The 23,974-nt window shown below is 47.2% G+C and overlaps 1 protein-coding gene across 2 annotated transcripts in view; it reads left to right on the top strand.

Annotated features, from left to right (window-relative positions):
- Positions 1–10,742, top strand: part of LOC137422074 (semaphorin-6A) — a 159,955-nt gene extending 149,213 nt beyond the window's left edge. For both annotated transcript variants that reach the window (XM_068108799.2, XM_068108798.2), the window contains 3 exons: positions 4,946–5,020; positions 5,139–5,197; positions 6,756–10,742. In XM_068108799.2, the coding sequence (XP_067964900.2) occupies positions 4,946–5,020; positions 5,139–5,197; positions 6,756–7,699 (1,078 nt within the window). In that variant the 3' untranslated portion in view covers positions 7,700–10,742. The remainder of the gene's footprint in view (positions 1–4,945; positions 5,021–5,138; positions 5,198–6,755) is intronic.
- The last annotated feature ends 13,232 nt before the right edge of the window (positions 10,743–23,974 follow it).

Genomic DNA, 23,974 nt, shown 5'->3' with positions numbered 1-23,974 from the left:
AGCTTTTGCCGGGCAAACTTCCCGACATAAATGTGTATATGTATTGCTGCCCGATAGACGGGCTTGTGAGAATACCTGAGCTGTTTTGTTTCAATAAAGCAACTCGGACGAATTCCGTCTTTGGTCGCGTCAATTCTTTCGACTCGCGTTGGAGCGCAGTTTCTTCATTGGTGACCTACCGACATGGATACGGCAGTGATGCTTAAACTGCCTACCTTCTGGGAGGCTCACGCGGCTGTTTGGTTCGCTCAGGCGGACTCTCAGTTCGCCCTGCGAGGCATCACCGCGGACGACACCCGCTTCCACCATGTTGTGGCGGCGCTCGGTTCCGCCACCGCGGCCCGAGCCTTGAGCCTCCTCGAGCACCCGCCGGCTGCTGACAAATACGACGCGCTGAAGACACTCCTCCTCGACGCTTTCGCCCTCTCACCGGCAGCACGCGCACGGCGCCTGCTCGCTCTGCCCGAGCTCGGCGACACGCGCCCGTCCGAGCGCATGGACTATATGCTCTCGTTGCTCGGTGAGCACTCTCCGGATTTTCTGTTCCGCGAGCTGTTCCTTCGCCAGCTGCCTCACCCGGTACGCCTCGCCCTGGCTGGCACGTTGATCACGGATTCCCGCGCCCTCGCCAGGGAAGCCGATAAGATCTCCTCGGCGGGCCAGCACATCGGCGCGGTTACCTGGAGCCCGCCGCCGTCCGAGGCGACGCCCGAGCGCCCTGCGCGGTTGGAGGCCGAACTGCCGGTGCAACTGGCGGCCGCCACGCCGCACCGCCCGCTTCCGACACGACGGCCGGGGCCTCCACCTGACCGGGCGTGGTGTTATTACCACGCCAGGTTCGGACACAAGGCTCGGACGTGCCGGCCCCCGTGCACTTTCGGCAGGTCGGGAAACGGCCGGGCCGGCGTTCATTCCCAGCCATGAGCGCCGGCCACTCGGGCAACTTGCTGTTTATTCGGGACAAAGCGTCTGGGCGGCGTTTCCTGTGTGACACCGGCGCCCAACTGAGCGTCATACCCGCCTCCGAGCAGGACAGGCGGGACGCCGTTTGCGGCCCCTCTTTGGTCGCTGCTAATGGCTCGGCCATACGCACTTTCGGCCCACGCGTCGTCACCCTCTGCTTCGGCAGCCAGCGTTTTCAATGGACTTTTGTGACCGCCTGCATCCCCGTGGCTTTGCTGGGCGCCGACTTCCTCTGCGCGCATGGGCTGCTGGTCGACGTCAAACGTCGTCGCCTTGTCAACGCCGAGACCTTCAGCTCCCTGGCGTGCACGATGAGCAGCTCCGCGCAGACCGAACTGGCGTGCGCCCTCCCGGCAGCGAACGAGTTCGCTCGCCTGCTCGCGGAATTCCCGGCCCTCACGCGGCCGACGTTTTTAGCCGTCGCGGTGTGGCACGGGATCGAGCACCACATACCCACTACGGGCCCGCCGGTCTACGCCAGGGCCCGCCGCCTCGACCCGGCCAAGCTCGCCGTGGCGAAGGCCGAGTTCGACGCGTTGGAGCACCTCGGCATCGTGCGGCGCTCCGATAGCGCGTGGGCCTCGCCACTGCACATCGTGCCAAAGCCGGGGGGTGGATGGCGCCCGTGTGGCGACTACCGCCGTCTCAACGACGCTACCACCCCCGACAGGTACCCGATCCCGCATATTCAGGACTTTTCCGCCCGTTTGGTGGGACGGGTCATCTTTTCGAAAATTGACCTGATACGGGGCTACCACCAGGTACCTGTCCGGCGGCCGACGTCCCGAAGACGGCCGTCATCACGCCGTTTGGCCTGTTCGATTTTTTGCGGATGCCGTTTGGCCTCAAGAACGCGGCCCAGGCGTTCCAGCGCTTGATGGACGGCGTGCTGCGCGACCTGCCGTTTCTTTTCGTCTATCTGGACGATATCCTCGTCGCCAGCACGTCCCGCGCCGAGCACCTCCTCCACCTCCGAACACTGTTCGGTCGCCTCAGCGAGCACGGCTTAATTGTCAACCCGGTCAAATGCCACTTCGGCGCGACGACCGTTGACTTTTTGGGCCACCGCATCACCAAGACCGGGGCCGTGCCGCTGCCGACCAAGGTCGAGGCCATCACCACGTTCCCGCGTCCCCGTTCCATCAAGGCCCTCCAAGAGTTCCTCGGCATGGTGAATTTTTATCACCGATTCGTGCCCCGCGCTGCTCAGCTCATGCGGCCCCTTTACGAGGCCCTCCGGGGCAAGCCGGCCAAGCATGACATTGTTTGGTCCACGGCCATGGACGCGGCCTTCGCCAGCGCCAAACGGGCCCTCGCCAACGCAACGCTGCTGGCTCACCCGGTGCTCAACACGCCCATTGCCCTCACTACGGACGCCTCCAACTACGCGGTGGGCGCCGTCCATGAGCAATGGGTGGACGGGGTTTGGCAGCCACTCGCTTTTTTCAGCCGGCAACTCCGGCCGAACGAGTTAAACTACAGCACGTTCGACCGCGAGCTGCTCGGGCTATTCCTGGCCGTTCGCCATTTCCGACACCTCCTGGAGGGCCGCCCGTTCACGGCTTTCGTCGACCACAAGCCGTTGGTCTACGCAATGGCTAAGGTCACGGAGCCGTGGTCGGCCCACCAGCAGCGCCACCTCTCCGCCGTGTCGGAGTTCACCACGGACATCCGGCACGTCGCCGGCAAAGACAACGCCGTGGCCGACTGTCTTTCTCGGGCCAGCGCGAACGCGGTCCACCTCGGCGTGGACTTCGCGCTCATGGCGGCCGACCAGACCACCGACGCCTCGGTGCAGGCACTCCGTGCGGCGGACACGGGCCTCCGCCTGGCCGACATTCCCTTCGCGGGCACCGTCCTGCTCTGCGACGTCTCCCAGGGCCAGCCTCGCCCCATCGTGCCCGTTTCCTGGCAGCGCCGCATCTTCGCCTCCATCCACGGCCTTTCTCACCCGGGCCGGAAAGCTTCTCAGAAGCTGGTGACGGCGCGTTTCGTCTGGCACGGCCTTCGACGAAACATCCGCGACTGGGCCAACGCCTGCACGGCCTGCCAACGGCTCAAGGTCCACCGCCACACCCAGGCCCCGCTGGCACCTTTCGCCGTGCTTGAACGGCATTTCGACCACGTCCACGTGGACCTGGTGGGTCCCCTGCCCCCCTCGCGGTGGTTCACCCACCTGCTCACCATGGTGGACAGGACCACCAGGTGGCCGGAGGCCGTGCCCCTCGCCTCCACCACCACCGCCGACGTGGCGCAGGCGTTCATCGCCACCTGGGTCACGCGCTTCGGCGCACCAGCGGACATCTCGTCCGACCGCGGCCCACAGTTCACGTCTGAGCTTTGGGGCGCGGTCGCCCGTTCGTTGGGGGTCATGCTGCACCGCACCACGGCCTACCACCCCCAAGCCAACGGGTTGTGCGAGCGGTTTCACCGCTCCATGAAGGCCGCACTCATGGCCGGCCTTCAGGACGACGGTTGGGCCGACCGGCTGCCGTGGGTCCTTTTGGGCCTTCGCACGGCCCCCAAGGAAGACCTCCAGGCGTCCGCCGCCGAGCTCGTCTATGGCCAGCCGCTCCGCATCCCGGGCGAATTCGTGCCCGACGCTACCAGTCCCTGGTCCGCCGCTCGCCAGCGCTCGGACCTCCAGGAGGCCGCCCGACGATTTGCCCCCATGCCGACGTCCCGCCACGGTGGCCCCCAGTCCTACGTCCCCCCGGCGCTTCGCACAGCGGAGTACGTCTTTGTGCGTCATGACGCGCACCGGGGGCCACTCCGGCCGCCGTACGACGGGCCCTTCCGGGTCCTGCGACGGGGCGACAAGTCTTTCATCGTCGACTTCGGCGGCCGGCCGGACCGGATTTCTGTGGACCGCCTCAAACCGGCGCACATGGACGTCGACCGACCACCACGGTTGGCCCTTCCTCCGCGGCGAGGCCGCCCTCCGTCCACAGTTCCCCCCGCTCGACCACCCACCACCACGTCGGACCCCTCCCCACGACCCTCCAGGGGTCGCTTCGGCCAGGTCATCCGGACCCCCCTTAAATTGACCCTGCCGGTGCAGGTCGATTCTGGAGGGGCGTGTGTAGCGGTTACCGCTGGATGCACACAATCGCCTTGCACCGGCCAGAACACGGCCAGACGCGCCTCTCCCGGGCATGCCCGGACTCACTGTTCCCGGGCACGCCCGAACCTCCCGGGCACGCCCGGTCTCGTCTTTCCCGGGCATGCCCGCTCTCGCCTTTCCAGGGCTCGCCCAGAGCGTCCGGGCATGCCCGCTATCGCCTTTCCAGGGCTCGCCCAGAGCGTCCGGGCATGCCCAGCCTCGACTTGCCAGGCCGCAGCCAAACACGCCCGGGCAGGTCCAGACTCGCCTTTCCAAGGCTCGCCCTTGACACCCGGGCATGCCCGGTATAGCTTTTGCCGGGCAAACTTCCCGACATAAATGTGTATATATATTGCTGCCCGATAAACGGGCTTGTGAGAATACCTGAGCTGTTTTGTTTCAATAAAGCAACTCGGACGAATTCCGTCTTTGGTCGCGTCAATTCTTTCGACTCGCGTTGGAGCGCAGTTCCTTCAGTACATTGATTTTTCACAGTTATACTCCCACAGTTTTGGGGCCAACCTGCTGACCAATAGCATCCTAATCCTGTGAGAGATGTGATTGTGGTGCAGTACAATGTGGACCCGGCATTGTGTAATACTTCGAGCGTCCGCGCTGAGTGTAAGAAGTCGGCGGTTCGAACCCAGGCCAAGTCATGACTAGTATTTGTCATGTTTAAAGTTTAAAGATAGTATTTGCTGCTTCTTTGTTTGATGTTCAGAATTTGAAAAGGATAGAACATGGACAGACAACCATAGGTTGGCAACCATCACACAGGCTTTGATGGACTTAATGGCCTCCTCCTGCATTGAAGTTCCTTATATGGGAACTTGTATTAGTGTGTTTTGAATTCTACATTTGTTGTGGTGTTCCTGACAGGGCGTGCCTGGCTTCACGTGACCCCAACTGTGGCTGGCAAGGGGGAACCTGCTGTTTGTTAACTCCTGGTTCCTGGTCAGTCTCATCCACACACTGATCTCAATGTCACCCACAACCTGTTCATCTCTGTCACATGCCAACTGTTAAACACCTTGTTATTGTGATCATTTTACTCCACCACTTCCTGCTTTAGGAAACACTTTGAACAGGACTTGGAGCTTGATGCCTCACCAAATTGGCAAAGTTGTTCAGGTAACTCATTTCCTCTACAAAAATTGGATGAAGACTTGTCCTTTTTATTTTTATTTCAATGTCAAACAAATTCACTTGTCTCTTTTTTTGTGTATATGTGTGTATATATATTTATATTGTTGTGGTCGTCACTCGTCCCAGTTGCCCGGTCCGAATCTGAGGAACTGCGTCAAAGCGGTTGTGCCGGGCAACTGATTTAGTTGCTCCGAGATGGATTACGGGCCTGTTTGCCACGATAGCTCACTCCAATGGAACACCCGAGCTAATCGGTGCCGTATGTCTGTTCACACTAATTAGTGATCTTTGCAAAATAGCTGGACCAGGCACGGTCTTGTCCTGTGCACTAATCACCTGAACCCAATCTGTCTTCACCAAAATTGAAACGATTCATCCTTTGCAGACACCCAACCTGTTCTCTAAGCTTCATCCGAATCCGTCCATAACTTTTTGAGGTATCGTGCTATACAATAAACCCTTAAATATTGTGAGGGTTACGTTCTTGGAAAATACCACAACATTCAAAACCACGATAGTTAAAACCAATTTCCTATGTGAAAAAGGAGGTTAGGTTCCCGGGCTTTGAGGAAAATACAGGAAAGTGGGCGACAGCCAAACATAAACACATCACAATTGAAATAAACATGTGGAATAAATATAAATTGGCTTTATGATGAAGTCTCCTGCTGTGTTGAAGTAGATCAAACTTGCCCCCTCAAATGCCCCCACCATTCCTCCCATATTATCTCTTCGACTGTTTCCTTTGTAAACTGTTGATGTGTTTCCTTTATAAATCATTCTGCAGTTTCGTAAACCAGCAAATAAATAAAATTAGAAGAATCACTTTTGTCTATCGTTTTACACTTCGACGCCATTCCATTTATTAACGGTGTGTGAGATAACCATCACAACTCAGCTCAAAAACCCCGATTGGTCACACTGAAACCCCGCGATAACTTAATCGGTATGTAGAGGTTGCCGTGATTGGTCAAAACCTGCGATATTCAACCCCGTGATATTGAAGGGTTCACTGTTTATCGTTTTTGCCCCATCTCTCAATTGTGAAGAATCGCTCTAAAAATTTTTTAATTCTTGGATCTGGATCTGGATCTTCACCAAAATCTAATCACTTCGTCCTTGACCAACACCCCACCTGTCCACTAAGTTTCTTCTGAATTCATCCATAACTTTTTGATATTCTGCTCACAGACAGACAAACAGGAATGAAAACATAATGTCTGTCTACTTTAAAGAGGAGTGTTAAGATGGTCGTAAGTTAGGGGTCTTTCACTCAGAGTCGTAAATGGATGAAATGGTCTCCCTGCAAAAGTCGTGACAGCAGAATATAATAATATTTTTATTGTCATATTATATGTGTATTGAACACCCTGGTGATGTCTGTGCTTGCCCCACTAGTCTCATCCCCACCCCTCCCTCACCCAGTGAACTTAAGTTGATAAACTGTTACATCGAGATGTTCTACTCCTGCATCCAAGTTTCTTGTGTCTCCTTATGTATTTTTCATGTATTTTTCATATCCCCCTTCCTCAACCTTCTAAAGGGAGAAGCCAAGGCTCTCGTTCAGCTGGACGATGGGGAAGTGGAGAAGTGCTGGACAGCCATTCCATTGCCTTGCTTGCAGGATGTGGCCTTGCTGGATTTCTCCTTGGTCTGCTTTCTGCTGTAGCATGTATCTGCGCCAAACAGCGGCGCCATTGCTCCACAAAGCCCGCATTCCCGCTTCGTCTTCCATCTGCTCAGGAGAGACAAGGTTCTACACGACTTCCAGTTCCTCTCATTGTGTCTGTTGGCCGCACAATTGTGCCCGATATCTCTGTGGGCCTCCCAACGCCAGCCACAACACCAGTGCTCACACCTCACCGTCCAGCTGTCCAACCGCCTGCGACACCTACCGACGATGCAAGGAGGGGCCGACCCCCTCTTTTATTTGTATCTCCACATGCCCCGGCCGCACAATGTGTACCTTGTGCTCTTGTCTCTCCTTTGTGTGGAGGAGACAATCAAGAACAAGTGTCATCTTCCAGGCCTCTTTCATCACCAACTTCCTTTTTTGACTCCTCACCAGCTCTGAAAATGTCAGGATCTCGCATGGCATGGACCCCCCAGTTTTCACCATCCCCCCATAGAATCCCACCTTCCCTTCCACGCAGTCCCCCACCCATTCCGCGTAGTCCAGCCTGGACCCTCAGGTCTCGGCGTGGTCCACTCCGTGTCCGCCCACTCATGGATGGTGAAGAGGACAGACATGATAAAGAAACCAATGAGGCTGAAACATGTAGTGGGAGGGTTCAAGGAGGAAATAACCGCTCAAGGAGTGAACATTTTCAGGGTAAGGGTGAGGACAATGAGCATGGTAGACAACCCCCTTGTGATTTTCCCCCTGATCTTTCTCCTCTAAAGTCCCATGATTCCTTATCGCCATTTTCCCCTGAACTCCCAGTTATGGAAACGAGGACAGCTGGAGGTAGTACGACATTGAGCTGAAGGTTTCAGGAATCTCAGGAGTGGACCATGCGATAATGGAGCCTGTGCCATGATCCGAAAAGCAAGGAGGTGTTCGCTTCTTTACATCCACTGCTACCTCCACCTCCATTGTCCTTCTTTCATTTTCTTTCACTTTTGCTGTCCCGTTTCTTACTGCTGTCCAACTACCCAATTGCGTTTCATTCCTGTTTGGGTTTTTTTCTCACGCGGACGATCCTAACCAGAATGAAGTGGCCACCTGTGACTGCATCATCTATTCTCTCCGTTGTTGTTGGTGGTGATGATGTTACGCTTTATTTATCTCTCTATTTAAAGAATTATTTTACCATATTTCCCTTTCTCGCTCTCATTCCTGCTCATGGCACGTACACAGTAAAACCTGCCTTGCTGTGTAGTGTGTACGTGATCACATCCACTAGAAAAGGAGAATCTTCCGGTAGAGATCATGCATCAAGACTCTCAGTTTGGTGGTGTTCATCGAAAATGACCCAAATGTCGAACCGTGATCGGGTTTCTGTGAAATGTGCTTCAGACCCGTGTTGCAGTATAATAACGAAAGGCATTTTCATTCGGCATGTTGTACACTCCATATCGTCTGGCAGTCGGATTCATTTCCAACCATAACAACGCGCATGGCTGATTTACCATCACCGTTACCTCATGCGGTGTCCCACCCTTATATCACAGTTACGTACAGCAGACGGCATTAGTAAAAAGGAAACTATGGGGCCAAAAGCTACACAGCCTAAGGTGCAGCCGTGCTAGGCCAACGGTCGACTTTTCCGAGGCCTAACACTTCCTTCTTGTAGATACGCGGCATCACCGGAAGATGTGATGCGTTATAGGGCTGCACTTCCCCTCTGTATGGGATTCTAATCCAGGATCTTCCAGGTCGGTGTAGTGCTGCACTTTTCTGTGATTCCAATGGAAGTCTAGTGAACGGAGCGTTATATGTGATCTTATTTTGCCAAAGAGCCAGGACGACGCCATTAATTTATTTATTTTGTGCGTTGTGATGTTCTGTTTTACACAATAATAACAACAACAAAAGATTTTATGGCAATTAATTGGGTCAATATGATTACCTTTCCTTGTTCCACATGTAGTGCCCTAGTTATGGAAATACGATGCACGTTCTTGGAGCTCGATCGAAGTGGAGAAAGAGCAGGCCCAGAGTGCAATGGAAGAGATAATCATGAAAACCAATTGGTGCTCCGATGGTTGGCAGCGAGTGCCCCGGAAGTATTAGCGAGCGCCCCGGAAGTATTGACGGAAAGAGAGTGGCAATCATATTTGTGGGGAAATTCCATGCTCGGTCAGGGTCGCCCAGATAGCTCAGATGGTAGAGCACTGGTACGGTTCACCAGAGGACCTGGGTTCGATTCCTGGTCTGGGCCTGTAATTTTCCCACATATATCAATTTATTTAAAAAAAAGAATTCACTTCCTGTATCTTTAGTATTTTAAGGTTATGGCGGAGTTTGTGCATAAAACAAACATTAACTTTATGACAAATTATTATATGACCTTCGAGTGGACGCGTCCTCGATGATGGAGGACATGCTGAAACCACAAAGCCATCGATGATGTAAAATTGAATCCAAATATGCAATTTGTTTTCATCCTGAGACGGGCCTTTTGTATCGCATCGTCTTTTTGTACATTACGTGACTGGTAAATGTGAAAAGGTACAGAGGAAGAGGAAGAAGATTATTTGGAAGGAGCACAGTGAGTCATTTCAGTAAGTTCAATGTCAGCCCTTCCAAACTAAGTAACATTGGAATTTTTCATTATGCTGATCCTGCCTCTGAATCATCTACCTGAATTTGAATCCTGACCGACCTTCAACCTGTCATCCCGGTGTTTCGCAGGCAGGTGATTTAACCCTATTCGAATGTCAGGCCTAGCCAGCCGCTTCTTGAAATACTTGGGTCAAATTTCCCATGGCCAAACCCACAAGAACATGGGAATAATTGTGGCCGTTAAAGAACAAGACTATGATGGTGGAGGAAACGTTTTTTTTTTTACTTTAATTTAAGATTTCGATGATTTTTCTGGCCAAGAATAATCATAATGTTGGAATATGGACTTGTCCTATGTCGCTCTCAAATGGGAATGTTGGCATGAATTTGGGAATCTTGTCCAAGGTAGTTCCCTTTGCCATTGTACCGTATGAAAAGGTTGTGATGGTAAGTGACGTGCATCCAGTTTTGTTTTGATAGCAATCCTCACTTTTGCCACCATCTTGACCTCCCTTGCAATGACAACAATCCAAAATGGAGTGCGAGGATCATTGCTGACCACTCTACTGGGCTAGTCGATGGGAATATGTTCATCATTCAACCCTTAGACGACATATTGGAGAGAAGTGATGAATGTATTTATGACATGATGATGGTTGAGCTCTGTGATCGATGATACTTGTCTGTGTATCCGATGGGGGTCGGATGGACACCTTGCCACGCGTTTGATTAGGCCCTGGCACTCCAGGTCGGCCCAGGGAGGGAGATGAGTGGTGGCTGGTTTTGTGTTTTATCGGGTGTGTTTGAGTGGTGTTGACGTGTGATCCTTGTAAGACATGATGTGCATTTGCCAATCTATGGTCACGAGCACCAAAAGCCTAAATCGTATTCCCAAAGTACCATTTTACCTTGGAAACAGTGCATGGTGAAGTACAGTAGCTGGACTATATGTGAGTTGTTGGTGTGTTTGCTGAGTATGTAAAATGTTTCAAATTTGGGTCTTACTGGCAGAGGACCTGCGGGAACGGGCGGGGGTTGGGGGCAGAGGGTTCACTTTCACCGAACAGAGAACCCGGTTGTTTTCTAGTCGAGTGAAAGGCCTAGTCAATAAGAGTAACTCCCAGCGTGTTTACCAAGGCTTTAAATTTCAGCCCTGGCTGGCTCTACCCTGTGTGTGCCATGACGGCATCCATCTTTGACCTCGCATGGCTGCAAGAGCATGTCTCGGAGACTTTTGGTTAAATTAATGGGTTTGCTTTAATGTGTTGACCATTGAGCCTGAAATAAATGAATTTCTTATGACTCGTATCGTTTGAATGTACAAGTGTAAATGGAAGAGGACGAGTAATGAGAATTACCCGACATTTTTACATCATATTTGATGTGAAAAAGTCAATATTGTTCAAAACACATCTGTCTTGAATGTTAACGTCTTGCAACTGAGTCACGTGATGCTACTGCCATCTTTTCCCTGCTTCTTCCTCTTCTATTCTCTCCTCTTCTCAGGTTATTAATTTTGTTTGTTTGTTTATTTATTCTTCCTTTACGATGAGGTTTATGGAAATTTGGGTAACAGAGGGAAGGTTATTGTGTACAAATAATGCGGCAGTGGATGGACATTCAACATGTCACAAAGATGGACGAGAAACTCTTTCTCAAAGGTGGAAAAACTTTCTGATAGAGTTTTGAATTTCTGCTTTTATGTTGAGAGAAATTACTTTGTATGCGTGTTTGTACAATTGTCAATATAACGTTTAAAGTGACACTAAGTATATATATATATATATATATATATATATATATATATATATATATATTATTATACCAGACTGGGTGGTGTATATTATTATACCAGAAAATGGTCCTTGCCTTGCTTGATGTTCAGCGTTTAAAAGTGTGCACAAACAACGCAAGAAAGGCAATGGCAAACCACCCAGTATAAACCTGGCCAACAAAGTGCTTTGGTAGCACCAACACTGTAAACAGTACAACGGTTCATCAACGTGAAAAAAAACAAAGCAAATAAACAAAATAAATCGATATAATCAAAGATGGCATATGTTGGGATGGCACAGGAAAAAATAAAGCTACTGTGGAGTAAATTAAACGTATAAAAACCACAACCTTTAGTATTGTTGAACGTTTTCGTAACGAACAACAATGAGAAAGATTCGAATACATCATAAAAGTATCAAACGGTGAGATCACGTGTGTGTGTGTGTGTGTGTGTGTGTGTGTGTGTGTGTGTGTGTGTGTGTGTGTGTGTGTGTGTGTGTGTGTGTGTGCGTGTCGCCATTTTTCTCAGATGGCTGAACTCTTTGTCAAACTTTCAGAGATTCACGTTTGAGTGCTGGGAGTGTTTGCGGCAAAAACAACTTTTAAAGAAAAAGTTGTATTTTTTTTTTTTCATTGCTCTTTTCTGCCTGAGCCTTTGTATCTCTGTGAAAGGTAATATTAAATGATCTACGAGCTCATTCCTTAATTGGTGTAGGTAAGTGTTTGAGGCCCCCATAAAAAATAGACTCGTCGATGCCGGGTAGCGCTACGAAATCTATACGAAAAGAGAGCTGTTGTGTGTGTGTGTGTCGCCATTTTTTTCAGTGATGGCTGAACGGATATTCATCAAACTTTCAGAGGTTCATCAGTGACTTGGGAGTGTTTTGGCAAAAGTTTTTTTTTAAACTGGAAAAAAAAAAAGTTCGTTTTTTTGGGGGATTTAAAAAAAATTGCTTTATAGTGCCTGAGCCTTTGTAGCTCTATGAAAGGTAACATTAAACTATCCCTGATTAGTGTGTGTGTGTGGGGGGGGGGGGGGAGGGGGGGCGGAGGGGGGGCGGATGGGAGAGGGGGTGTAATATCATATTAAATATAAATTTTCCTCCTTGGGTGTAATTAGACGAATAGAAAAAATTTTTTATTTCTTAAAAATGTCAACAGGATTAGAACATCACCGGGCAATGCCAGGTACTCCTGCTAGTTGTTGATAAATGTCATCCACCCGAACACAATAATGGCTGAAGCAATTACAATGATACCAACGAAGGAAGCGACATTCTCTCTTTGGTATTCCTGTACCAATTTTTCAAAATGACATTTGAAATTAATAAAACCACAATACACTTCAACCCCATGAATGGCATTTACGTATGCGCACAGAGTGAGAAACCCTCCTGTAAAACTCACTGCCGTAAAGTCTCTCATGGATTACAAGGCCTCGTGGATTGCAAGGTATGACAAAATGCTTAATTTATGAAGGAAAAGGGTCCTGTTCTGGATGATGATGGATTATGATGGTTCTGGATTAATCTAATGATGCTTTCATTGAGGTTCACAGAGGGACATACCGATTATTGAAAAGAGAATTCTAAATTTACCTTTCGAGATACCGTAAGCGTACTATTGTATATCGTGCAGTATATCCTCCTTTTGCAAATACATGGGACCCATTTATAAGGCATCTATTTATTACATGTACACAGGGTAGAGAGGGGTTGGCAAGAAGGAAATTGGAAATGTCAACATTTAATAAAGGTAAAGAAGAGGATGGGAATGGAGGTATCTATTTATTGTGTACATATAGGTAAGGGGTAAATTGAGGAAAATAAGATAATGTAGGATGGTAGGAGAAGGAACGGATGTGAACGGAGTTTGGGAGAGAAGGGGAGGAAGATTGGGAGGATTTAGGAGTGTGTTGAGAAAATAGAAGGGACGAAGCAGAGAAAGGAGAGAGTGGGTAAAGAAAAATTCTACCATGTCTGCGTACAAAATAAATGGATGACTCCAAAAGTGAAGGACAACAAGGTAGCAGAATGTCTGAGTCGAGACGGAAGGAATTGGAATACTGGGCGGGATATTAAGGGAAGTAGGAACAGACTTTATGAGATTTAACATTAAGGGGAGTGGTGCTTGGGAGGTTCCCCAAGTAAATACCCTTCGAAAGAATTTACTGGATGATGACGTCATTGGCATCCAGATTGGGAAAAATAGTTAAACAATTAAAAAAAAAAAAGATGGAATCAAACAAGGTAGGGAGGAATGACAACTTAATACAACACCAACATCTTTTACGGATTGCCACCACGACATATTTTGACAATCTTTATTCCGACGACGTCGCCCGCCGGAGCCATTATGTTTTCGGGTTGTCCGTCCTGCTGTCCGTCCGTGATAGGTTTTCGTTACCATGATAATTTGAGATTGATTGAAGGGATCTGAGTCAAACTTCGATCAAGTATGTACTATGATGTAACGATGAATTGTTTAGATTTTGGGGTCAAGATGTCAGAGGTCATGTTAGGTAAAAATCCTGTCACCGCGATAACTTGTGAACCACCAATAGGATGTTGACCAAGTACAGTATATATTATGATGCAGTGTTAAACAGAGTGATGGATGATAAAAGTGGTTGGAGAGTGGAGGTGGAGGGTGGGTTTGTGAAGATGTGGGGATACCTTTATGATCATCACCTCATTGTGAGTGTTTGCAGACAGGTGAGATTCATGGCTGTTATTTCGAATGAACAAGAACGACCGTCCTGTAGTCACAATCTCCTGCGATGAAGCTAACTCCGAGGGCCTTTCACTCATTCACCGCAGGCAGGTTGGTGGTCTTTCTGTCTTCTACCGACTCCTCTCCGGCCTTGCTCCCCCAGCTCTCTCTGTGCTCTGTCCAGCAAATATTCCTACAGGTCGCACAACATGTGCCAGCAACCCTCTTATGGTTAAACTGCCAAAATCAAGACTCTCTGCTCACCTTCACTCCTTCATTCCTCTTTTCTCCTGCCTCTGGAACAAACTCCCTCACTCTCTTCAATCCCACTCCTCCCTCCAGGTCTTTAAAACAGCTGTTCACCACCATCTCTTATCTTCCCCCATCCAAAACATTGATGTTTTCTATCCCCGCTAATTTCACCCCAATTCCACTTTTTTGAAATATCAACTTCTGTCCTGGAAGTCCTTGGTGTCCTTGTGTTTTATACTTCCCCCAGGCCCCCCCCCCCGTTCCCACGCCTCCTCCCCCCAAGCCCTCTCCCTCCCACACATCTCCCTGCTCTTAAATGTCGTGTGCTCTCAAGTGTTTGTGTGCTTCCCCTTCTCTTGTCTTCCGCTCCCACTTTTTATATATTTTGTTTGTCTGGTTGATTTGTTTGTGAAGTAAATGTCAGCTCTTTCACGAGCCTCGATTCAGTATACAAAACAAAAAAACAAAAACAAAAAAAAGACAGAACCAAAAGTTCATTGGAATTATGTTGAAATTATTCTAGATTTTGTTAATGTGACCTTTAAAAGAAACAAAAACGACATTTGACATTTCGAAGCAAATAAATTGATCCTTGAAAGTGATGTAAACTGATATCGAACTCAATTCACGGACAGTACTGTGTTAAACTTCTGTGCGTTTCCCAGAAGTATCTCTTTATTTTGCACATTAGCCAAATTTTTTTTTAACAAAAACAAAAGTTAAATTACGACTGGGATTACGGACAGCAAAATTACAGTTCAGTACTTCGTGTACCCCCACGAGCATTCAGGAGAGCACGTACACGTTGAGGCATGCTGTTCACGAGATTTGCCAAGGTTTGGACAGGAATCACTTGCTATGCAGTTACAATAGCCTGCTGCAATTCACGCACAGAGGCAGGCTTGCTGGTCCAAGTTGTCGATTTGACGCGTTAATTCTGCCCACAAGTTCTCTATCGGATTCATATCCGGAGACATGGCAGGCCACTCCATATGCTCTACACCACGGTCAGCAAGAAAGTGTTGGATCATGCGAGCACGATGAGGCCGTGCATTGTCATCTTGGAAGACAAAGTTTCCTCGAAAGGCTGCATGAACAAATGGAAGCAATGTTTCTTCCAGAATGGCCCTGTGCTTGAACTGGTTCAGGTTTCCATTCAGAACAACCAGGTCAGTTTTGCCCCCTGCATGAAAAGCAGCCCAAACGGTCACCCCACCACCTCCAGCTTGGACTCTTGGCACTATACAATCTTCGTTGTAGGCTTCATGCACTTGTCTGCGCACTCGGACGCGGCCATATTGACGATAGACCAGAAATCTAGACTTGACACTGAAGATCACGTGATTCCAGTGTCCTGGCTGCCATTGACGGTGCTCTCTGGCCCACTGCAATCGGCGCTGGCGGTGTTGTCTGGTCAGACGTGGCTTTCTCAGGGGACGCCTGGCAGGATAGCCTGCTTGAACCAATCGTTTGTTGACTAGCCTTCTGGATGCAGGCACATTTGTCAGTTGCTGCCACTCAGCCATAAGCCGATTAGCTGACTTGGTACGGCCATTGCGGACTAACCGGTGCAGCTGGCGATCATCCCTCCTTGTGGTTCTGCGGGGACGTCCTGACGTCGGTATTGGAGTAGCGACACCCCTCTGAACATTTCGTTTCAGGATCTTTGACACCTGACCTTGAGTGATGCCATACTGCCGAGCAATAGCACGCTGTTTCATGCCGGAATTTCGTAAAGCCACCACTAAATGACAAACAGCATTGTCGAGTTGACGGACCATCTCCAGGGGAAGCGGCAATAACTTTTGTAAACGTGCAGCAGTTGTTTTCCACTAATACAGAACGCAACAACCCTTATATACCCGATTGTGAAGCCAATCGTCAAATGTACCTGTCCGTACATTTTGTCACACCACCTGTGATATAATCCTGTTATTGACTTCTTGCTGAGACAGACAATCAGTGACATGGTTCTTTTAACAAAGAAATCACCGACGCGTAAAATAAACTCACCAGATTGACATACCGAGTTCAGAAAGTAAACCCAAGTCAAGAAAAAAAAAAAAATTCCATATTAAATGCCAAGTCTGTATATGTAACTGGTGTTCGATGATATTTGTAAAATTTCGAATCGAAAATCATTTTCATCATTTTCACACCGTTTACCCATCGCAGGGTGAGCAGTTTCAGAGATATAATTATTTAATATTTTCCTTCAGTCCAATATGGCTACCGCACCATCTTACTATAATTCACCAACTGTCCGTTCGAAGGTACCGCAAAAACGGCTGAACCGATCGCAATGATATTTTGGGTGGGTATTCCTGGGACCCCTTGGAGTAAAATAGGCTATATTGTTTTTCCAATTTTTTCCCCAATTTTCCAGTTTTTCCAAACACGATGGAATAATATTTACCGATATGAACAGTGATGTTGCTTTTATTGAAATTCTACAAATAGTTTAGATTTTGATGAGAATTACGAACCTGTCGCGAATGCGGAAGTGGACAGATGATGGCAATGCGCGGGTTTGATAATATCCCAAATACAACAGTCATTCAATCGTAATGTTAAATCATTAAACGTTAATCGTGTTAATCGTTTTGTTAAAGTATCAATTGATGATTGGAATTGAGTGAATACAATTACGATTTTGAATTCGTAATTGTATTCACCCAACCTTACGGATCTTCACATCAGGATTTAAATATTTGTTTATGTCACAAATGTTGTTGAAAGTTTATTATATTAATGTTATTTCATTTGTGATTGGAGTAATGCTGTTTTGAATGAAAAAAGAGATATCGAGTTCAAGTGAATGATGAAATGCAGTGACGGTTTTACGTTCTAAATGTGAAATGCACGGATCGCCATATGCAGATTCGCCATTGACTGGGAATGGAACACACGTACCCGTTTGTTTGCGAACGGGTACGTTTTTCTTGTAAGTCCTTCACGAACCAGCTGTCCATGTCTGACGTGCGACTGAAGGTGCTACAGGAATGTGGAATTAATTGGTTTCATGCTTTAGCATTCGCCGTTTCTGCATTGTCTGTTTGCTTCTGGCCTCCCACCCGTGCGTAGCACGGGTACCTTACTAGTGTGACCAATGATGTTTCTGTGATCATCTTTTAATCGCCATGCCGAGTCAATAACACACGTAAAGTTCTGAGTCAATCAATTTGGTGGTTTGGGAGAAGACGTTTTTTTTAAAGGTTTTAGGTTAAATCATATGTGGCTGCCAAACCATGTGACCTATGATGTCATAAATTTAATATTTCAATACAAATGGGTCATAGATCATGTGCATGCAATTTAAGATTTTTAGGATAAGGAATTAGATTGAAACATTTTTGGCTGGTATACCACTTCACCTATGATGTCATCATTATCATGCTTTTGTTCCCCATTGGGAGTACTTGACAATGTGCAAAAACATAAAGTTTCAAATTTTTCCATTCAGCGGTTCCTGAGAAATAATTATTTAATTATTTGCATTGAATCCAAGATGGCTGCCATACCACGTGACCTATGACGTCACAATTATCATAAAAACATTCCGCATGGGTGCCACTCCTACAATGAAAGTTTCATCTCAATTGGACATGTGGTTGCTGAGAAAAACGAGGTTTAGCCCGTAAGGACGGAAAGACGGACGGACAGCCCAAAAACGTAATGCCTCCAGCCACCTTCGGGGTGGAGGCATAAAGATATAATATAAAATCATAGACGAGATGGGGGAAATAAAATAGCGCAGCACAAACAACAATCGCCAACCAAACCGAGCTGGGTTTGCTGTGAAATGCACGACCCAGCAGAGGAAACCTTCAGGAACAGCTGATTTTATCCTGAAATAATCAGAATCACTACAATTTAACACAGGTGGAGGCGAATTAACTTGGTGTGTGATTTTGAAGGCGATTGGTTACACCTGAGCTAATTTACAATTGCTATTATAATGGGGGTGGACACTTATCCAACTAAGATATTCTAGTTTTGTGTTGTATACCCCGCTCCTTTGCTATTCCATATCCAGGCGCTGCATGATGTCATTGCCGGGCACCGAAGGGGGCACCAAAGGGGGCACTGCAATGATGCGCGATGAAAGGAAGTGCACAGTTTTCACTCCGGTTGTTTGCTTTCTTGTTTTCTTGTTTTCTTCATTGTTACTTGCCGGAAAATATTCCGGCAAGTATGTTGATCGGTTGGTTTGTCTGTTTTGTCACGTCGATATACCACCTGACCCACAACAAATTGCAACAAAAGGTTTCTCAGTGGTTTTCATCCCTACTGGGTATACTGATCAACAGAAAAAAAGTCTACCAAAATCTGACCTCCGGAAATGGGTTAAAACTGGGTCATTTCAAAGATGGCCGCCGCCGGGCTTCAAAATCACTAAAACAGCTATAACTTCTTCAATAATTCTGATAGAAACATAATTGTTGGTTCTAATCCATGGTTTTAAGGGGTGAGCAATCCACTGGTGTCATTTAATTTCAGATCTGGGCAGTATTTAACCTGAAATCCAAGATGGCGGCAAAAATTCAAGACCGAAAAATCAATAAATTGTCCATTATATAATATATCCCCTATCTCGAAAGGCAATGATGTATGAATGATATGGTTGGGTCACTTTTGTGCATCTCTCATATGATAAACTAGACCGAGAGAATGCTGGGTCCGAGAGAATGCTGGGTCTAATGATAGATAAATATCTTTGAAACCCAATCCTGAGCAGGCCTGGATACAAATCTGCGACCTGGTGATCGGATGCTCAGTCCAATACCACTGAGGTACCGTCTCATCTACTTTTTTTTCAGTTGTATTTCATTTCTGAATTTTGTTATTTGTAAATCCTAATTTTATAATCTTTGCTGTATAGATTGTATTTTTCATGTGTATCATGACAGATTGACAGTTGCAAGATGCTCAATATTAAACCTGCAAAACTTCATCTTTATGTCAAAAAATGCCCGTCAGTACCAAAATGACTGAACACCAGGTGTCACTGATATATTTATTCGTGGACATTACATAATGACAGTTTAGGTTACGTTTTCATCCAAGAATGTTATGTCCATTACACTGCCTCAGTTCAGTCCTCATCACTGTCCTCTAGTTCCGCAGAGACTTGTTTTAGCGGATTGTCACAACACGTCACTTGGCATGATCCACATGCAGACGTACATGGAAGCCCATTCTTTCTGCAGCTGCAATGGGGTGTACCACAAGCTGTGGTGCAGTTGCAGTGTATCATCTTCAGAAGAGTGTCTGGTGCAGCATTCATGGCAGTCATGATGGGTACGAATCGATTGTTTTCAAGTCCCCAGCCCCAGTCCAGAGGATCGAGGTCACTCTCCATCCCCATCCAAACCATGACCTGGTAGTACACTCGGAGACAATGAAACTTGGTGGCAGATTCCGTTGGGGGAAGACGTTCAGGTGTAACGAAAGACTTAGCAGCAGTGACCTTCTTGGTGAATATGCTGTAACGCATGGCTGCCAGAGAACATGTGCTCTCCCCACCAAATATAACGGTCATCGCTTGGCTGCCAAGGTTCTCTATTTCAGCGAGGCTCACGCCTCTCGAAGTGAATGTATCTGCACACAACTCGAGGACTTGATCATCTTTCACGAGTTTCTGAAAGACTGATTTCTTCCCAACGCCATACATACGAGACGTTGAATCACATCCTGTGAAGGAGTGCAGGAATAATAGTTGGGTGCACAACTTATTCCTGAGAAGATGCTTCATCCGATTGATGTCGTATACTTTCAGATTGCTTCTTGACTGGTTGTCTGATCTGAAATATAGTGGTTTCCCATCTGCCATACAGTAATGGAGCAGAAGCATCAACAAATCCGTGTCCTCTCCGATTAGTGTGGTGGAATGCAGAATTGTGCTGTTTACTGCTGTCTTTGCAATGTCCACATCAGCGTCCCCTTCTGCCTGAATAACTGTGCAGCCCACTTCCTTCAACTGATCACCTATTAAGGTGATCAGTTGTTGCTTGTTACTGCCGATGGATAGGAATTCATCTCTCTTTCCGTCAAATTCGGTTTCTCTGGTGAAGTCCACAGTCGGATAGCTGTTGGTTTGTCCCCGTCTCTGCTGAGTGTTATCCTTTATCGAAGGACCTGCACCATAGCCATCAAAGACAACAGTTGCTGCCCCATAGTGCTTTGTTGTGAAGTCCGCATATGCTCTGGCTATTTTGCCATACGTATCTCCCTTCTTCCACTTGAGGTTGTGCAGCAAGGATCCTCCATCAAGCACATACCTTTCAGTCTGAAGGTGTGCTGAAGGTGTGGTGTCAGGTGCTCCTTCACATGCCAGTGCCTTGGTACAGTGGTCACTGACGGCTTGAGCCAGTTGAGGTTTGTCGGCCTTTCTCAAGATCTTGTTGTCCTCAAAGAGGGATGGTGGGTATGGACTGAGCTCAAAACTCATCACTTCCTCAAGTGACAAATCACCTGTCCGGGATACCACCAGGAATCGTTGGAACAGCAAGCTGGGATCGATGGTTCTGTCAGGAGCAACCTGGACAGCAGTTGAATTTCCCAGGGTCTTGGCTTTCTCTTTCCTCTTGATGGAGAAGGAAAACACAGGTTGTCCAATCATTCTCTCGATGATTTTGTTCCCAACAGATTCATATTCATGCACGTTGATGTCTTCGTTCGCCACGATACCATTGATGACATTCCTTAATGCAGGATCCGAGGAGAAGGGTGAAAATGCGTTCAGCTTTGTGCTTATCTTCGAGAGGTCGGATGTGTCTCTTTCAATTCTGGCACCAATTGCTTCTTTATGCTGTTCGCTTGTTGCGTATGTGAGGTCATTGAAGTCCTGCATGGCGATGTTGACCTCAGATGTTATGGGGGCTGACATTGTTCACAATGCTCGCTGTTCCTCTGTCATCTTACTGCCATGAGTCAAGCCGCCGGTGCTTTTTAGTGATCTCATGAGTGTTTGTTCAATGACTAGATCACAGCTGAGGCCTGCCCAAAACTGGTTTGTTCGCCGGATCACATGGAAGCCATCTTGAAACTTCTCATACACATCTGGGTGTTTGCTCTCCAGTTCAGCCATTTCTTGTATGTAGAGGTAAGCAGACTTCAGGTAGTTGTGGTGTCCAGCTGCTGCAAATATTGGCAAGGCATCAGCAACAGCTTGCAAGTGATCCTTCCAAGACCCAGTGCGATCTGCCTTGATCATTGCCCGAGCAGTATGGAGCATCTTCTGATAACCCAGCCACAGCTTACTCGTTTTGGATTGTGCACCAAGTTCTGATTTCTTCGTCTCAGGTTCATCAGTGATCTGTACAATTGCAGCTGATTCTTCAAGACTTTCAAGAGAGATGTCACCCTTCAACAAGGACGAATACATTTTCTCAATCTCGTCTACTTGGATCGCGAACTCAGGATTTTCATCCACTACAGATGCCACAATCATTTGATAGACACTTGTCCACCAGTAGATGGCCACGGAATGCCCTCTGAACAGATTTTCCGGACATCATATGAACTACAGCATTTTCACCGTACACCAGTTCCAGGATGTTTTTGAGTCCTGTACCCGCCATCAACGTGCCTATTGCTCCAAGCAGATTCATGAACGTGTGAAAAGTACCCAGCCTAAGCACGATCCCCTTCAAATAGCTGTTCTCTGGTGCAGCACTGATGATCTTGGCAGCTTTCCAGTACAGGGGTTGATGAAACGTGATCACAGGAGGGACATGGTGTCTGATGGCCATGTTGGACAGGAAGTCCAAAGTGGACAGAATGCAAGACTTGTCGCCTGGGTACATATCAATCATTGGTAAATACAGAATGGAGGATGCGCCAGGATGTGTCTGCCCTTGATGAAGGATGTGCATCATCCCCTGCCAACCTGGAACTGTCTGCTTGAAATGGAAGGATAGTTCCCAGAAGATGTCAACTCTCATGTCACAGACTTAGAGATCTGGAAGGTCTCGGAACTTGATGTTACGAAGAACATGGGTGGCGAAGCGATATTCTTTGATATCAATTTTTGACATCTGTACAATGTTCAGTTCTGAAATCTTTTGCCACGTCACGAGATGACTTGTTTTTCTACCAGGAGTCACTGCAGCTATCATGCCCATTCCGTGAAAAGTACCTTTGCCATCAATGGTGATGATGTTGTGATCTACATTGTCACCGGCAAACAACACTGATAGGTCAAATACGCCTGTTTCTTCAAGTAGCAAATCGGGTGTGACACAGCTTGCCGCATTCTTTTCAAACCGCAGTAATTCACCATATGACGAGCCATACCCCATATTACACAGGGTTTCCACAAGGAATTTTGACTGATATATGTGATGAACCTGCACGGCGAGACCAATCTGGAGTGGTGCAATGACAGTGCGAGGTCTGACTGCTTGTACTATTGCTTGTCCAATACCAGCCACTTTATGTTGTGTGTTTGCAGGTTAACATGTTAACCATGTTATTGCAGGTTAACATGGTTAAATACTGCCCAGATCTGAAATTAAATGACACCAGTGGATTGCTCACCCCTTAAAACCATGGACTAGAACCAACAATTATGTTTCTATCAGAATTATTGAAGAAGTTATAGCTGTTTTAGTGATTTTGAAGCCCGGCGGCGGCCATCTTTGAAATGACCCAGTTTTAACCCATTTCCGGAGGTCAGAGTTTGGTAGACTTTTTTTCTGTTGATCAGTATACCCAGTAGGGATGAAAACCACTGAGAAACCTTTTGTTGCAATTTGTTGTGGGTCAGGTGGTTGTTTGTCATAAATTGACCGGTCTAGTTTGCCTGTCTGTCTATTTGTGCGCAGCACTACGTCTACACCGTTGCACGTAGAATCGTCAAACTTTACACACATATTTGTCTTGCCCTGGAATAGACTGTGCCCAATTTTTAACTCTCTCGGCCCAAGGCCTCCATTATGACGTCATAATTTGATAATTTGACAAGTACAAAACTTCATCCAATCAAGATGCAATTTCTTGAGCGCCATGTCGGCATAAACTGGTGGAGAAAAAAAATAATGATGACGTCATCGGTCACGTGGTTCGGCCGCCATCTTAGAAAAACCGAAAAAATTTGCACCTCCATATCTCCGAAAGTGCTGAATAGAAAAAATTGAGACATGGCTCATTGTAAAGAACTCCCCATGGAGGATAAATATGTTAATGATGATGTCATAGATGCCTCCATTATGACGTCATAATTCGACAAGTACAAAACTTCATCGATCAAGATGAAATTTCTTGAGCATCATCAAGGAATAAATTAGTTTAGAAAACAAATAATGATGACGTCATCGGTCACGTGGTTCGGCCGCCATCTTTGAAAAACCGAAAACATTTACACCTCTATATCTCCGAAAGTGCTGAATAGAAAAAATTGAGACATGGCTCATTGTAAAGAACTCTCCATGGGGAATAAAATATGTTAATGATGATGTCATAGGTGACTCCTTTATGACGTCATAATTCGACAAGTACAAAACTTCATCCGATAAAGATGAAATTTCTTGAGCATAAACTAGGAATAAATTAGTTTAGAAAACAAATAATGATGACGTCATCGGACACGTGGTTCCGCCGCCATATTTGTCCAACATGGCCGATAAAAAAGTACATTCCGGTAAGTCCTCGGTCTCTAACCGATTTTTCATTTGTTTGTTTTCTTGTTTGTTTGTTTTCTTGATTTTTTTGTTTGTTTGTTTTCTTGTTTTCTTCATTGTTTGTTTGTTTTCTTGTTTTCTTCATTGTTTGTTTGTTTTCTTGTTTGTTTG

This window comes from Myxine glutinosa, chromosome 2 (assembly GCF_964187855.1).
Source record: "Myxine glutinosa chromosome 2, kmMyxGlut1.1, whole genome shotgun sequence".
Taxonomy (NCBI): Eukaryota; Metazoa; Chordata; class Myxini; order Myxiniformes; family Myxinidae; genus Myxine; species Myxine glutinosa.
Note: the sequence above shows the minus strand (reverse complement) of the source record. Positions and strands in the feature narration are given on the sequence as shown.